At 38.8% G+C, this 18385-nt stretch overlaps 1 protein-coding gene across 1 annotated transcript in view; it reads right to left on the bottom strand.

Annotated features, from left to right (window-relative positions):
- Lrrk2 (leucine rich repeat kinase 2) overlaps positions 1–18385 on the bottom strand; it is a 155425-nt gene that overhangs the window by 41536 nt on the left and 95504 nt on the right. Inside the window, exons 30-37 of the mRNA XM_023708602.1 lie at positions 16656–16874; positions 12641–12842; positions 11420–11508; positions 5866–6053; positions 4639–4793; positions 3064–3210; positions 2592–2783; positions 1454–1600 (exon numbers count right to left, since the gene is read on the bottom strand). Of these exons, the coding sequence (XP_023564370.1) occupies positions 1454–1600; positions 2592–2783; positions 3064–3210; positions 4639–4793; positions 5866–6053; positions 11420–11508; positions 12641–12842; positions 16656–16874 (1339 nt within the window). The remainder of the gene's footprint in view (positions 1–1453; positions 1601–2591; positions 2784–3063; positions 3211–4638; positions 4794–5865; positions 6054–11419; positions 11509–12640; positions 12843–16655; positions 16875–18385) is intronic.

Here is an 18385-nt window from a genome sequence, read left to right as displayed (position 1 = left end):
TGAACAACAAAGCTTTGGTTTTCTATGTCATGTCCCAAATTTTGGAACCATTTGGTTAATATTCTGATAGATTAGGCAATAATGTATACATATAACAAAAAAATAATGCAGGTGTGTGCATGTGTGTATATAATTTGTATTTGCAAATTAAAAAGAAAATTTTAAGAAACATATTTGACAGAGAGGTAATTAGGGAGATGAATAGAGGGCACTAGGAACACTGTAAGGATATCAGCATTTATTCCGGAGGTGGGAAGACACAGCAGGACCCTGCAGAAAGATACGACATGATGAATCTTATGCTGACTGCTTCTTTTAAAAAATTAATTATAACCTACTGTTATGGTTTGTGTCTAGTTGTCCCCTAAAGCCTCACATAGTCATGGGGTAGGTGCTAGAGTTTGTGATTAATTGTTGACCCAAAGCTGGCAATAGGGGTATGAGTGCTACACCCACTGGGGGACAGGCAGCTACATGCAAATGTAAGGAGGGGAGAGAGGCTGGCTGGCTGCTGCAGCTGCTGCTCCTCCCTTCGCTCTTCGCCGTTTTCCACCTCCATGAGCTGCTGCCCTCTGCCATGTACCGCTCTGCCTTGGAGCCAGCCAAGTATGGACTGAAGCCTCCACCAAGTGTGAGCTAAATAAATCTTTCCTTCTTTAATTTGGGGTGTTGGGTATTTTGTCCCAGCCACAAGAGAAAAGTAACTGAGTCATCTACTCAACTTCTTAACTTCCTGGAGTATTCTTTGAAACACCTTTTAAGCCTCAAGACCTATTTAGAGTGAAAGTACAAAATAAGTATTATGGAATTGGATTACTGTGGCCTTTCCTTCTTTTAGAGAATACCTAAAATGATGTGCAGATCCAGTGAGTCCCTCACACCTGCTGAAATTCATCCTGGTGGACAGGATGGCGCCAGCCAGTGAACACGAACTGTTCAGAACACCAGGAAACAGTGACAGCAGAGAACAGAACTTCAGTATGTCACCAGTGAAATGCTTCTGGTTTTTTGATTACAAAGTATTTTACAAATATTTATGAGATCTCAATATTGTCTTATGAGTAATAAAACTTCTACTAGGCCTACACAGAGACATTAGTCTTTATTATTTTTTTTTTTTTTGAGATGGAAAATGGCCATGGCCATTCAACTGTGAGTCTCCTTACCTGCCTTGTCCAGCCCCAGGCAAGCAGAGAAGGCACAAAGCTGTGTTTCACAAATATTTGTGCTTCCATGTAGTCCCTTCCTCACCTTAATTCTAGTCTACATGGACGTGCAGGGCTAAGTCCAGATCTGTTATATAACATTACTTTAAAATATATCATTCCAAATGACAAACATTGTATCAATTATATGAAGACACTAAAACTTTATAAAGGTATCATTAAGATATAGACATTATACAAAGGAAACTGTATCCTAATTTTTTTCTCAAATTCACAAAGATAGTTACCTAAAAGGAATTCCGGAGCTTGCTCAAATTCCAATCCATCATTGTTCAACATAATATTTCTAGGCAGGTCAGCCAAAACCAGGTCAGGAGCAATCTGAGATATAGGAATTTTGAGTCTTGGCTGGTCTGGATTTACCAGAAGGTCCCCTGAGAAGTACAAAAGATTTTAAAATACAGAGAGAGAGAGAGAGAGAGAGAGAGAGAGAGAACACAACAGACCAGACAGACAAGACAGACAGACAGATGGACAAAACAAGACAGACAGATAAGACAGATAGACAGACAAGACAGACAGACAGATGGACAGGACAAGACAGACAGATAAGACAGATAGATAGACAAGACAGACAGACAGATGGACAAGACAAGACAGATAGACAAGACGGACAGATGGACAAGACAAGACAGATAGATAAGACAGACAGACAAGACAGACAGACAAACAAGACAGACAGACAAAAATACATTTGTGGGTTTGACTTACAAAACAATCACACATTTTCTATCATTTGTCATCACTTCCTTAAGATTTATTTTTACCCATCCTATATTTTTCAAGAAAATTTTAAAGGTCTATTTAATAGCAATCTACTTAGAATTTTAAAACCTCATTCCTAGATTCATTCATTAATAGAATTGAGAATAGCCTCTGACTACGGGGTATCTAGCTAGGAAATTATTTATTTTCTGCTTTTGTCACATCTATGAATCTGATATTGTATCACACAAATGTTATCTCCCTTTGTTGTTATATTGTAATCTTCTTAACAACGATTTTTCTTTTTTTTTTTTTTTTTTGTAGTACTAGGGATTGAACTCAGGACCTTGCGCTTGCCAGGCAAGTGCTTATTCTACTGAGGTATCTCCCTGGCCCTAATCTTCTGAACAATTTTATGAGAACAGTTTGGTTTGTATTCTCATTTTACAGACAAGGCTGGGTTACTCAAAGGGTCAATATACAAACCCTAACATTTAGAACAACAGGATCTTAGTAAAAAAAAAATGTATCTTTCAGAATTGACATTCTAATTGAACATACTATCTTTTAATGCATCTTTTATAGCTAAGAATAATTTTAACTTAAAAAAGCCACTTAGAAGAAGCAGGGACTGCTTAAAAGTATTTGTAAGTTTCTTACCTTCTTCTGCTTTCTTCATCAGGTCATCAAGCAAGATTTTGTGATGTTCTTCACCATCGTTAAAACTATAGAGTGCCCATTTCTTCAGCAGAGTTTCTCCCTCACCACAAATATCGATCTCCAGTAAACCAGGAAACCATTCCTCCATGAGAGAATCAATATGGTCCACAACTTGGCCCAAAAGAATGCAGCCTATGTAATTCCAAAAGAGAGCTCATGAACCCTATGTTGCCACAAAGCCCAAAAAGAGAAACTTAAAAGTTGTTTCGTGTTGTCTTATTTTGTTGAAATGGGGTTTCTCACTACGTTGCCCAGGCGGATCTTAAACTCTTGGGATCACATGACCTTCCTGTTTCAGCTGGGACTACAGCCACATGCCACCACCAACTCTGAAAGGAGTGTTTTTGTTTTTGTTTTTTTAATTTAGACTTCTTTGGTGGTACAATTTGAAGTTTTGAATTAATTTTCTTACCTTTTCTACAAGAAGGAACTGTAATTTTTAAGAAACTCTCTTGTTGATTGCCTAAGACCACAGATCCTACCAGACAGTAAGCTTCAGGAGACCAATTCAAGTAGATGCCCTGTCGCCAGTACATTCTGTTTGGGCGAAGAACTCGTTCTGAAAGAAGTTTAAATGGGGCCATGTATATCTGTTAATTCTGACTTCTACATAAAGAAAAAAAGCACTATCCACTCCAAAGTAACTGGTATGCAAACAGACTTGTTTTGAAGGACAGTATTAGGTCATTTATGATATAGATCATCATTCATATCTGTATAAATGTTATATGACATATTTGTTCCTTTATTTTGCAATAAAATAAATGGCCACAGATTACCTACAATATTTAGATGGCAATGGAATACCCATCCCTGACAAAACTGAACAAAAAAGGTGATATAAATGAAGGACAATTTTGTATCTGTATATACTAAATAGGATACATATATAGCAACTTTCTCTTAATTCAGTAAGAAGAAAGATCTGTACTAATAGTGTTTGGACAGAATATCACGTCTGCATCTTATGCTATGAATGACTACTACAAAGACAACTATATGCAATGTATTAATTGTAACTCTCCTACCAATCTGTTTTGAAGCTGTCACATTGCAATTTTTTTCTCAATAAAATTAATTAAAAAATAAAAATAAAATAAAATAAAACAGATTACATAAGACACAATTCAGGTACATGCTAAGTAGTAAGTAGTTTAACATGATTAATATGTGAATAAAGAGAATCATAAATAAGTTCCTATAATTTTTAAAAAGCTGTAATCATACATATTAAAGGTCATTCCTGGACTTTGTAAATGTATAGTGACTATCTGTTAATTCCAAGCAAGATAAGGTTTAATTCAGAAACCAATAGCACCTGTATAAAATGCTCTTAAAAACAAAAAATGGTATTGTTTTGGAATACTAAATTATTACTCTAGGACAAAGAGCTGGCATTCATTATACACACCCATCTTTTGTCCTCATCTGTAAATGTCTCAGATATTCAGCAACATAACAGGTATTATAGTCCATACCCTGAATGGGCTAGTTCTGTTCTATCTGTTGAATAAAAGTTCCTTCATCATGCAGCTGTCATTTCTTTTTCCCTTGGTGCGTGTGTGTGTGTGTGTGTATGTGTGTGTGTGTGTGTGTGTATTAAGTCAATGACTTCATATCTATAAAATTATTGCTTCTTCTTTTTTTTTCCAACCAGGAATTGAACTCTAGAACACTTTCCAGGGAGGCACTTGTGCCACTGAGCTATACCCCCAGCCCTTTGCTTCTTTTTTTGTTGTAGCTTAGAAAGGAAGATATCCTTAGTTGTTGGAAATGTGTCGAAAACAGAAATAAATTGGCTTGGGTAAGGAGCTGAGGGATTTTCTTCCAGATAAAATGTATGGCTTTAGCTGTGCCTGTGTAGCTTTGTATAGACTCCTTTGAGACTTGATAGACTTATTTTCTAACTCAGTAGCCTCCCAGACAAGGGAACATATTAATTATTTTTCCTTAAATTCTCTAAATTGTGCTTTCATTAAGTATATACCTCTTCCTGAAAGCATGTAAGGTGAAATTTCAAGTAGCCGATTGATTAATCTTGACCAAAATCCCATTGGAAAATAAGGCATCTCGTATAGTCGAATGATAATTTCCGAGTTCTCACAATGGGGAAGCTCTATCACAGGACTGTGGTCAGACAAACTGAAAAAGAAAAGAACACCGTTTTTCTATCACTTAGGTAACACCCAGCCATGTTGATGGAAGGGCTGACTTTCAATCAACAAAATTAACTATTTTAAGAAAATCTACCTTCTTAGTAGTATTTTTTGGTATATATGCATCATACGTAAAAAAATTCAGTGGTCATTTCATCAATTCAAATGTGTACTCAGAAGTAGTACATGCATGATTTTTTTATTAATCCTATATATATGCTAATGAATTGTTGCAATTAGTTATACACAAATATTAAGATTGTATATAAGGTAAAAATTACACATCTTAGAGAAAAGTGTTATATCTTCTTTTACAACTGCTTATCATCTACTGATCAATATAATTTGCATTTTATTCAATTAATAGAGAGATTTATTCTAATAGTGCTTGAGACAGGATATTAGGTCTGCAATTTGTACAATGAATAACTACTAAGACAACAATATGCAAAGTATTAATTATTGAAAATGTACTAGTAATCAGTTGTGAAACTGTCTCATTGCTATTTGTTTCTCAATAAAAATATTAAAAAATAGCCAAAAAATACATAATTTGCATTTTTAACAGCATGTTACTTTACAATAAATCTCAGTTGCTTATAAGCAACAAGAAAAAGTTGCACAATACAGGGGTATTGTGATGTCACAATAGGCCTACACCCTGATGACATAAGTTCTTTCAAAACTACTGCAAAGCCACCACTGTATTTCCCAAGAACTTCTCTAATATAACATTCTCCTTGTCATGTAAGGGTATTGCTACACACACACACACACACACACCCCTTCACAATTTATCTTTCCCATATAATTTCAGTAGTGGCAAGCCAAACAAAAATCACATATATTAAAAAAATCACATAGATTAAGTAACCTATTCATTATACCTTTTAAGCATCAAATCAATGCTTTCATTAAAAGTACATGCTGTATTTTAGTAAAAAGTTAACAAAACCAGGCAAAAAATAGTCATATCTATTACACATCGAAGTCACTTTAACAATTAAAATAACAATGAATTGACATGGAGAAGTTAAATTTTTTAAAGTTTATTTTACCTGCTTGGAACCAGCAAATTCTCTTCTCCTATTGGCAAGGCAATCTGAAATTTCTCTAGGAGTTTAAAGTACTGCGTCATATAGTTCTTTGGAAATCGCCTCTTCTTTGAAAGAAACTTCTCCACGTCTCTGCGTGAAATGATCCCCTTAGGGTGCTTTGGACAGTCTTCTACTTTTACTGTCAGAATCTGAAAGATTTAAACTCATAAATAATCACTAGGATTCATCTTCTGAAATGTTTCAAATTTATCTCTCTCTGCTCGGTGAAGGTGAAGAGAACAATTCGTCCAGTACAACACAGTATCTAATTTCCCTAGCAGTCGGGTTGCCTAGAAGCCCAGCAAGACACCCATCCTCAGAAAACATTTGTTAAATTAAGGGAGTGCATTCAGATCAGGATCCTCAGGAAACAGTGAATGTTAAGGTTTCCCTGGCTCCAATTAACAGATCAATCCAATGTGCCACATTAATACACAGTCTCATCACTAAAATATTCCAAGGGAAATTATATGCCAGATTATTATTACTACAGGTTTGCAGGGGAAATACTGCATGACATTTATGTAGTAGAAAAGGTTCTCAAGGCTGGGAGGAGAGGCCATACAGTACAGGTTACTGATTCTCAAGGCAATGATTGCATTTTGCTAGATTACATTGGCAGGTTCATCAAAAAGTCCGGGGTGAGACTTTAAGAATCTGCTCTTTTAAAAACAACCTAGCCAGGCATGGTGGTGCATGCCTGTAATCCTAGCACTTGGGAGGCTGAAGCAGGAGGATCATTGCAAGTCTGAGACCAGCCTGGGCTGCAAAATTGAGCTCAAGGTAGCCTGAACTGCAGGGCAAGACCCAGTCTCAAAAACGCAATAAATGATTCGAGCACACAAAGGTTACTTTGAGTGCTGATTGTCGTAGCAGTTGAGCATCTGACTCTGAATCAGAAGAACCTAAGTTCAAATCCAGGCTCTGCTACTAGCTCTGTGACTTTGAAAAAATATTTGACTTCTTGAAGGCATAGTTTCCCTTTCTGAAAAATGAGGTAATAAAAATGCCTGCCTCTCTGATTGCTGTAAGAGTGAAAAAAGCACATGTAAATCATGCAAAAAGCCTAGAAAATCTTTAACGTATAGTAAGCCCTTATTTATTAATCATGTATATTTTGTAATTTATCTTACTGAGTAAAATAACTCCAGCACAAGAACACTATCTGGAACGTGGTAAATACAGATTATTTTGTCAGTTCTGATGTTACCCTTTAAGAGGACCAGCAAATTCTCATTTTTTTTCTTGGTAGCCTGCAACCATGAACGATGTCCAATTAGCCTATAATTGTCATACCATAAGAAAGTCCCAACCTAGCCACATGGAAGGCTACATGGAGATGCCCCAATTCTACCAAAACTGTAAGTATAGCCTCCTTTGGCTTGCCAGGCTAGCCCCGTGCCTAAAGCCAAGGACATGAACCACACCAACACTGTCTGAAATGTTATCTTAATTTTATCACCTTGAGAAGACATCTTAATATTTCTTCAAACAAACTGTACAGCTAACTTATGCTTTTATTTTAGGAAAAACGATTTTCCAAATTCCATTTCTCCCATGTGTTTTTGTCCAGATCAAACTGCCCTGGAAGCGTGTTAATGTTCCACCTGCCTAATTCACTAGGTCCCTTTCATGTTTCTTCTATCACACAGTTATAAATGAGTTATGCAAACCTCCTCTTCCTTGCCTCAGTCTTCTTTAATAAGTTCAGTGACCTAACAGCTCATGGCTCAGAGAAAGGAGGTGGGCTCATTAGAGTTCTGCACCTTGAAGTAATTCCTGCCCTTGTCTTGATGATTCATAGAGGGTGAACCCCCCCTATTTATTTTGGCTGATGAGTATCAGACAAGTCTTCTTGTCACTTGGTTACTGATAGCTTTCATTCTCTTTAAGTCTAAGTGAAAATGACATTATATTTCAGTTCATAAGCATAAATAAAAACAAAGATCATTATTTTTAGGTTAGTAAGAAATTTAAATTATTTTACTGACATTTCAAATCTGTCTTTCCAAGTAACTTTAAGTTACTCGAATTCTTGATTTAATTTTCACTCAGCATGTCAATACTGTAACTATGCTAATGAAAAGAACTTTCCAGTTCCAACTTAATTACTTCATAGACTCTTGGGGAATTTTGTTTCAATCATAGTAGAAATCTGTTTTTGTTCTGAAAAGGATGGTTCTGAGCCCAAACGCTTAACTCTACTGTACAAGATATGGTCACACTAATATCAACATTGTGTACAACTTCCAATGTGTCACACACGTGGAAACATCACCTTGGGGCTCAACTTTAGCCTTTTTGTGCTTATTAGGATTTCTAATACCTGTGCTGTATAACAAGTGTTGCAGGGTTTATTTATTTTATATATTTGGTACAGGGTCTCACTACCCAGCTCAGACTTGTATTGAGTCTCCTGTTTTCAGCCTCCCCAGCGCTGGGATTTACAGGCGTGCACCACCATGCCTGGTCTCAGTGGCCAGCTCAGCATGCCTGGGGCAGGGCTGGCACTGCATATGGCAATGGGGATCAAACCCGATCCCTGTGGTTGCCTAAGCAGGTGCTTAGTCCACTGAGCTATCTCACCAGCCCAAGGGGTATATTTAAAACTTTCTTTGCCAAAAAGTATTCCTCTTTCTATGTGTACTTTTTATTGGACTCCACACCTCATACATTTGCCAAAACTACATGAGTATACATTGCAGATTTGAAGGTTTTAATTTCCTAAAATACCACATTAGATCAAATACAAAATTGGCTAACACCACTCTCACTGAACTAGGAAGACAAGACAGAAGAAAATATTTTTACTCTCTTTGTTTTATAACTGAAGAAGTAAAGGCTTAAAATGTAAAGAAATGCTATTAAAGCTGGTAAGTGAAAGAAATTTAAATACAGGCCAAGCTGACTCTGGAGTACGTGTCTGGACCACACTGCTCTACTGGTGTCTTGTTTAATACGTGAGTAAAATCTCACTTCCATGGCACATGTCCAGGACAAAAATCTAATTTAAAATATCTACCAGAATAGTAAAGATTGGTTATCACAATTAAATGTCAATTACAATAATGTTTCAATAGGCTTTCAAGAGCCATGGCAGAGGATTTAGCCTTGACTGCATTCCCTCTTCTAAATATCTTCCTTATCATCCTTAAGTAGAATACAGGAGCTACTACAAAAGATTATTAGAGGGAATTGAATTGGTATTATGGTTTAAATGGCCGAGAGAATACTATTACATAAGCATATAATCATTTTTGGCATCAGGAGCCACATGCAAAACCATAAATCGCGCATATCAACACAATCATTTATGTCCTGAGTCCTCGCTGACCTTGAAAGGCTAGGGCCAAAATGCTGGCTGTCCTTGCAGCCCTTCTTTTTCTACTTTTGAGTGCTTACACTAGGGATACTATAAAACATTAACACATATAAGTCTGGCTTATTTCACTTATGAGTATATCTTTAAGTGGCATCCACTTAAATATAAAGGCTTTGACTTTATCATTCTTTCTAGCCCTTCAAGGTCAGTGAGGACTCAGGACATAAGAAAACCTGTACTGTAACACACTGTAACTCAGCTGTGTCCCAAATTTTCTGATAGAGGAGATTATGAGGCCACAGAGGAAAGTGATCAATGACATAGAGTGTGCCTAAGGAGAGTCACATGGAGAGAAAACATTCTCTCAGGCTTTCACAGAGCAAACTGGTCAAGCAATCGCCATGACTCCTATACATGGCTGACACTGACAAAGGATCTACAAACTGTAGTACAGGGTTTCAGGGTAAATCCTGAGGGGATTTGACTGACCTTGACAGATACAAATGTTACATTTCTTGTTATATAGGTCTTGCTTTATCTTGGTCTTAACCATCCAGCAGAAAAGCATAAAAATGAGGTATAAAAAGTAAAGCCATATTAATATGCTGAGCTGTAAAAGGCTCAAGTCAACAACTTCTGACGTTGCCAGTCCTATGAATAACACACTACTATTACAGACTACTAGAGTATATTGGATTATTTTGCTGAATTGATGCACCTACAATATTTAAATGGCAATGGAATACCCATCTCTAACAAACTAAACAAAAAAGGGGATACAAATGAAGGACCATTTTGTATCTATATATACAAAATAGTTAAGATACATATACAGCTACTTTCTCTTAATTTAATGAGAAGAAAGATTTGTACTAACAGTGTTTGGACAGGATATCATGTCTGCATCTTGTACTATGAATAACCACTATGAAGACAACAATATGCAACGTATTAATTATTGAAACTGTCTTACTAATCGGTTTTGAAACTGTCGCATTGCTATTTATTTCTCAATAAAATTAATAGCAAGCAATCAAGCAAGCACAATCACTGCTGGGGCACACACTCTGGAGGTGCCCCCTCTGTGCTCACCAAGGTTCATGATTACGGAGACCTCATGACTCTCAGCAGGGGTGATTTTGCACACAGCGCTATTTGATAATATGCAGACATGCTCTCACCTGTCATAATTGGGAATGTGCACCTAGAATCTAAAAAACATGGGTCAAAAACCCTCCCGTCATTCCCCAATGTACAGTAGTGAGCTATGTTCATATGCTAGAGTTGAAAAGTCCTAAATGTGTTCCTGATCCAAGCGGTTTTCATGTGGACTTATAGAGAACAATTATTATAAGTAATTAACATGGACCCATTGGTAATAGACCATCACTGGGAGAAGAAATCATTTTCCACGTGCAGAATATGATTCCACAATGCAAAAAACGATATCCATAATTACTGCTGTCTAGACTTTTGAAAAGTGTAGGCACATGGAGCTCAGACCGTTTCACTGAGAAAAAGGCCCCTTCACGTTATCTAGGTAGAGGCTTCATGAGCCCATCAACTCAAATTTTTCACATGTGCCTGCCCCAAAGATTTTCATAAGTCCTCTGTTAAACTGATTTAAGTTAATAACCAAGCCAAAGAAAGCATCAAAATCTAAAATAGCAGCATGGAAGAAGGTAGTACTGACACCTGTGGCTTGGAAACAAAGACATGAAAGTCAATTTCAGGCTGGCCAAATTGCTCAGCGGGTTAAAGCGCCTGCTTAGGCCGATGAGGGGGCTGGAAGTTTGATCCACAGGCCTGCCATGCTAGCTCCGCCTCCAGGGTGTGCTGAGACAGCAGATTGATACTGGGCATAGTGGCGCACGCCTATAATCCCAGCACTTGGGAGGCTGTACACAGGAGGATCACTACAAATCCAATCTATGCAGTGAGACCCTATACACCCTGTACACCCTGTCCTAAACACAAAAAGAAAGAAAGTAAGTAAGTCAATTTGAAGGTACCTTCCCTCCCTCCACAGAGCTCTCCAAGTGCTGTTCTGTGGGCAGCATTACACAGGTCACTCTATTTACAGTAGGTGCTGCCCTAACTAAATACTGCAAATGCTGAAGTGCTTGTGCTCCGGATGCCGTCTCTCCTCTTCTCCACGCACAGCCCCGGGCCCCCAAAGTGCAAGCCACCCACCTGTGCCATGACTTTACAAAGCCACTTGGGGTCCACAAAATACAAGTCGCTTAACTGCAGTGCAGGATCTTGGAAATGAAGAAGAACTCCTGTAATTAAAAATAAAAAAAATCATCAAACAGCAAAACATGGAATCTGGAACAGAAAAAAATAAAGAAGCTTCAGAGCAAATCCAGTTCAAAGACCTCTCCTTCCACAGGAGGGGCCTCGTGGCAGAGCAGGGACTAGCTCCTACGCCTCCTAGATGCCTAGCTCTAACACCCTACTGTTACAAGGAAATATCTTTGAACCATACAGACTGACCCTATAGAAGAATATTCGAGATAGCACTGTGCCCTAAAGAGCACGTATTTGCAAAAAATTTAAAATTCACAATTTTCTTGTTAGCTTCTACAGGAACCCTGCAAAGTCACACCTTATTTTCAATACAGATGAGAAACACAACATAGCTTGCCATATCTGAATTGCAATAAAGGCAAAAGGAACAGATTATAAACTACCCAAAGATCTTTTCCTTATTATATAATGCAGGGATCAAAAACAGCATCCAAGCCATTTATTTTCATATTAAAAATCAACCCGCACACTTTTAGCAAAATGATAATGATCAAGGACACAGCGAACAGCGCAGGTGGTTTGGGAGTTTTCACTATGGGATCCACAAGTGATGTGACACAGTGATGACGCAGCCAGCCACCACCAACTCTGCACGGCCCAGTCAAACCATCACCATCATTTATTTATTTATTGGATACAGGCTCTCACTACGCAGTTCTGACTCCTAATGATCCTCCTGTTTTCAGCCTCCCCAGCACTGGGATTACAGGCATGCACTGGTAGCTGGCATGGCATGCAGGACTAGGGATCAAACTTGGGTCCTTGTGCTTGCCAGGCAGGCATTTAGACCGCTGAGCTATCTCCCCAGCCCCATAATTCCTGACAGTACAAACATATCTTTTACATGCACTAAATCTATTTGCTATTATGAAAGGACACAGCTATGCTGAGTTGGAAGTCTCCTGCCTAGCAAAGCTGTGTTCTAAGACCAGCCTGCTTCAACTCCTGCTCGCTGGCTCGTCCCTACGCCGTCCTTAGATGACTTCTAAATGCATTTCCTTATAACGTGTTGTAGGATTCAACGCAGTGATCTATGGATTCTTTACAAGATTCAGACATCTATTTGCAACCAAGCTTTGAAAAAAAGGAATATGAAACACAAACCTGATTCATTTAGGAAATGAACGGCATGAGGAAGCTCATTTTCATCTAATTGTAGCTGATTTTCCTTTACCAGTTGTAACAATCGTTTCCGGTCAATTACAGGAAATTCAATTGGCACGTTTTTACGCTCCATTAAAATGATTTTCTCAAGTTCTACGTAGCAATCTGGAATTAGCTGCCCCACAACAGGCTGATCCCTGATCTATGAAATTACAATGAAAAGCTGTAAGCATCCATTGTAGTTACGCATTTGTCAGGTAGTGGGTAAATCCAGTGCTAAATTTAAACACTAATGACGATATTGTGCAAAAACATATTTTAATAAAATCAAAATATGACGTAAAGCTCTCTGAATTGTAAATAACAGAGGATTAAATTGAAGTAAATAAAGAAAATATAGACAGAAGGCCCATTTGGAAATATCAAATAAAGTAGCACAAAAATATTTATCTAGTTATCCAGAAATTGCAAGACAAAAACTAAGACAAATCACGCACCATAAAAATTTTTTTGGGTCTGTGAGACAGAGGACTAAGTGCCTGCTTAGGCAAGTGCAGGAACTGGGTTTAATCTCCAGCACCACAAGCCACACCAGCCCCGCCTCCAGGCATGCTGAGCTAGCCACTGAGACCAGGAGTGGTCTCACATGCCTGTAATCCCAGCGCTGGGTAGGCTGAGAAAGGAGGATCACTATGAGTCCAAGCTGCGTAGTGAGACCCTGTACCAAATACATAACAACAAAAAGACTTTCTATTTTCCAAAACATTAAGCTCATACATAATAGGCCTGTTTACATATCAGTAGGTATTACAAGATACTTTTAGGTATTAGATATTAAATAAAAATCCATTCAGAGGTGAAACATCAAATTTTGTGCACTAGCAGACTGTAAATATCAACAGTTAAGCCTGGAGACATGAAATACTTATCCAACCATGTTTCTCATGAAGTCTTAAATATGGGAAAATGAAAAAAATCACCTAACACCAATGATTCTGACATACAAGGTCGATCCTTGGTCTGTCTCCCTTTGAATCTAATCACTCGCAATTGAAATAAGATTTTAAAACAACGGTCTTAAGATAAAAATATACTAAACATATTTCCAAACCTATTATTCCTTTGAGACTAATCTGACATAGAAACACAACCCTGGCAATAGTAACCAAAATACCTCTAAGAACCACCGGGTGGCAAACTCTCCCCATTTTTGGATTCCTGAAACCATCTCCTTTTCACCTGACAGGACACAGAACAGCTACTGAAATTCTTAAGCTTATTACAAAATAAACTGGGCCTCCTTCACACACACAAACACGAACATTTACCTTGCTGTCTTCCTACATGCAGGTAAAACACGAAGGAGCCTGCTCTCCCGTAGCCTAAAGCAGCGGTCCTCACCCCAGGAAATTAAATGCAGTTCACCTAACATCCAATTTCCATGCTCCTCCTTGTTGTTATTTACAAATTCAGATAAAACAGAATTTCCATTTGAAGAGTATGTCTTAACTCAGGGAAGAAAATTCACATATAAATGTAAATTCTGAAAGCAATTCACATGGAGAAGGGGATGACTATCACAGGGCTGGGGCACAGGGCCAGCAAAGATGCCTGCTCTGCTAATGGGCATCTAGGGTCAGGACTGAAGAGAGAACAGTTGGCATCAACCTCAGTTTTGCTCTGCTCTCCCCCTCTCTTTCTAGCTTGACTAGGCTAGCCAAAATAGCAGCAGCAGCAGCAGCAGCACTATCCTTTTATTCTAAAAATGCTGTCAAGACTCATGTTTATGAGAACAGGAAAAGCTTCCAGAACAACCAGGATAGGATGATCTCCAACAGAACAACAGCTGCCATATGAAGACAGAGCAATGACTAACAGAGGAAGCAACGTGCATACGTCCGTGAGCTCACTGGCCCTGGCTCTTCTCAAGAGTCACCATTGTACAAAGTAGTTCTTTGGGTTTTGATTTTTACTTTATTTTATTTTATTTTTTCTGTATTCTAGGGAAGGGTCTACAGGCTGTTCAGGGTCTCACTACTAGATCGGATTTGTAGTGATCTACCTGTTTACAGCTTCCCAAGTGCTAGGATTACAGGTGTGTGCCACCACGCCCAGTCTCAACTGCCGTCTCAACGTGCCACAGGGGCGGGGCTGGCAAAGCAGGCCTGGGGATCGAACCCCAGGCCCCTGCGCCTATTTGCAGGTACTTTAATCTGCTGAGCTATTTGGCCAACCCTAAAGTTTATTCTTCTTCTTGGTGGTACCAGGGATCAAACTCAGAACTTTATGCTTGCCAAGCAAGCACTTATTCTACTGAGCTATCTCCCCTTCAATGGGTTTTAAAACAAATATTCCCGAATGATGCATCCATTAGGCGTATTTAAATTTTATTAAGTAATAGTCTCATCTCCCAAAGCGGTTTTCCCCCCTTGCATAGAGTTGTTTTCAAAGTTCCTTTACAAAGGCCAGAAGAAACCTACTGCGACTGATTGATAGTGATACCTTGCTACAAGACACAAGCAACACAAATGCAGTTTCATGAGCTGACCACCTCACCTGTAGACTTCGTGTTAATTAAATTCAGGCTTTTTTCAGAACAAGCTCATCCTCCAGAGGGATATTTAAACAGAATACCATACCTGCTTTGACAACAATGACCAAATAAACAGCTACTAAAATATTCTAAGTAGCAACAAAGCTCTGTATGGGTAAAGACTCAAAAGAAAACTACCTGCATAAACATGTTAATGGTATGAATGAATTTTGCATATTGGCTATTTTAAAAAGTCATATTTTTAAAAGTCATCGCACAGGAGAGTAGGAAATTTTTCAAGTACGTAATGCCGTTCTTTTACAAAATGCCACTACCAGTCCTCTACCAAGGCCTTTTAGTCACCATAATAAATGTGTTCTGAGAGCGCCAGGCACATTCTCTCCCTGGACACCCAAAGGTCAATATATTTTAAAGTGGCTCATTGGATTTTGAACAAGAACATAGTCTGTGGCAGTGGAACGGAACTAAGCTAACTGGCTAACATGGAGTCATAACCAAGGCGACCATATAACTTACCATCCAAACTGGACTGTCTCTGAGTTGGAGTGAAACACTATCAATAATTACACTAAGCAGGACTCTACTAAACCATGACTGTGACCATCAGTTTTAATCAGTTAAGCAAAAAAAAAAAAAAAAAAAAACCTACATGAAATCCCCCATGATGTCCACCATTTTGATCCACCCAGGGTATCTTCTATCACAGTCTACACCATGCGCCCGCCAGAATTCAGAACAGACAACTTCCTGCAAGCATTTAAAAAGTGCTTTCCCCAGTGACCGCTGACTTGGCGTTTATAAACACTCAGCCTACTAAAAGAGAACTCTGCGAACGTAAAACTTAAGTCCTAGAATGACTGCCTAGTCTGTATGACCTAAGTAATGATTTACCTACAACTAAAAGCCAAATTAATGGTTTTGAGAATTAAACAAAAGAATTGTCTCACAATATTGGGAGAATAAGCTGGCATGGGAGTCACAGAGCAAAGAGACATAAAGGGGTGCTCAGAAGGGTATAAAATAGAAACCCCCCCCAAAAAAAGGAGCAAATGGAGAAAGAAAAGACAAAAATAATAATAAAAGAAAAAAGATCCCATGATCCCAGTATTCATTCTCATGCTTTGGATGGAGTCAGCGATGCAGGAAGTTAGGACAGAATGGTGTCAAATGTGTTTTCTATCCCTGAAATAACTTCTCGGTGTCCTGGGAACACTCTCCTAGTTTCTCTCAGGATTCTACAGTTATTTTTTATACTTTTTGCTAGGAATTACAAATGAGGTATGGCAAGAGTAAGTCATTGTAAAACTGAAGGTACCTTAATAATTCTAAGATTTATGTAAACAATCCAGAATTTTAAGATAATTAGTCTCAAGACTTCTGACATTTCTAAGCAGCGGCATAACATGAGAGTTAATAAATTCTATCTACCCACCAGTCGACAGCGCCCATCAACTGCAATACCTTGAAATTAAGACTCTCGTTGATGATGGTTTTCCGGAGCTTTGCCAAAGCGTCGGACTCCTCAGTAGCGTTCACAAAGAGATAATTTCGAATCGCAGGAAAACCTCGCTTGTTCAGGAGTTCCTTGGTGATTTTACTCACGCAGGCTTTGTGCTGCTTCTCATCGGAAACGTCCAGATGCGTGCCCACAAGAATGACGGGGGAGGAGGAAGCGCGTGCCTGGAGGGGGACACACGGGACTCTGGGGTGTGCTTTCACGTGGTATCTGCTTCTCTAGTACGCACATGCCAGCACCGAGGTACACGGCTCAGTGGCGCAGTGCCTACATCACAAGCACAAGGTCCTAAGTCCGATTCCCGCCACCCCAAGGAAATAAATAAACAAATAAATCCCTATCAGCACAGATGTAAAAGACCTCTGAAGAAGAAAATAACAACGGGCTTTCTTTCCTGGCCTGGCTTGCTGGTGTCCCCAAAGGACACAAACTTACTCCCGAGAGGCAGGCCCTCAGGGCAGTGGCGCTGTCACCACTGGAGTGCGCTCCGATACAAGGGTCCATCTGACTCCCTGCTGTGCCCCTCGCCTGTGTGCCCTCTTGCCCTTCCCCTGCTCTGGAAGGATGCAGCAAGGAGATGCCCACAAGATGCCAGTCTCTCCAGAACTATAAGAAATATACCCTGTCCTTTAAAAATCATCCATTCTCAGGTTGGGTACAACAGCGCAAAATACACAGACACGTTTCCTTGAACACAGAAAGGGAAATCTTTGGAAAATTTAAAAAGGCATTTAGTGCCCCTCCTTAACGGAATTCTCACCACACCCCAGGTGCCCACACATAGTAGTAAGGTAGGTTTTTTTTTCCTTTACATGTTTGAAATGGGTTATTTGCTAAATGTGCTTCTAAACAAAATAATCATCCCCCAAATTTATCAAAGTACCAATATAGTTTATGGTTTTCTTATTTGATGGGTGTGCTTTAAATAAAATAAGCATTCACTAAACCTCATAGCAAAGTAACATAATATGATTTATGCTTTTTATTTGTGAACATAATCTGAATTTATTTTAGAGTCAAACCATTTGGAATCTACAAAGGAAGAAAACAGCCACTAAGTCAAGCACTGCTGCCATTGTAAAACTTGCCCACATTGTTGGGGACAAGCTATAATAAAGTCAAGGAAAAAGTTTAAAGAATTAATCAGATTCCAAAAGAAGTACACACACAGCCAAATTTTATCTCAAGGACAGAAGGACGTCAGTCAAGGGACAGCTCAGCGGAGCCCCGGCCAGTGAATGTGTGCTGTCCCCTTAGCCTCAATTCTAAAAGCCACACTGCTTCAAGAAAAAGCTGGCAGCAGGAAACCAGGAGGAAAGGCAAAAATTATAACACAAAAAGAAATTCCACATATGAGAGTCGGGTAAGTCCGAGGGTACAATCTGAAGGACTTCACGCAAAGTTGCCGGTGAGCACACAGCTGTTGAAATACCCACCGCTTTTCTCTGGCACGCTTCATTTGAAATCAAGAAAGCTTCTTTGTCTCTTAAGAAGTAATAAAGTCAAAATTAATTGAACAGAATATACTTTTGAGTTTTTATAGTACAAGAGGATTTGGTATGGATAATCTTCACCAAAATGGAATGCATTATTCTTTTGCATTAGGAATTCCTTACTCAGAAAATTTTCCAACTCCCAACTTTTAGTGTTCTAATTGGAAAAAGAGAAAATTCAG

This window comes from Octodon degus, unplaced genomic scaffold, assembly GCF_000260255.1.
Source record: "Octodon degus isolate 3935 unplaced genomic scaffold, OctDeg1.0 scaffold00409, whole genome shotgun sequence".
NCBI classification, from domain to species: Eukaryota; Metazoa; Chordata; class Mammalia; order Rodentia; family Octodontidae; genus Octodon; species Octodon degus.
Note: the sequence above shows the minus strand (reverse complement) of the source record. Positions and strands in the feature narration are given on the sequence as shown.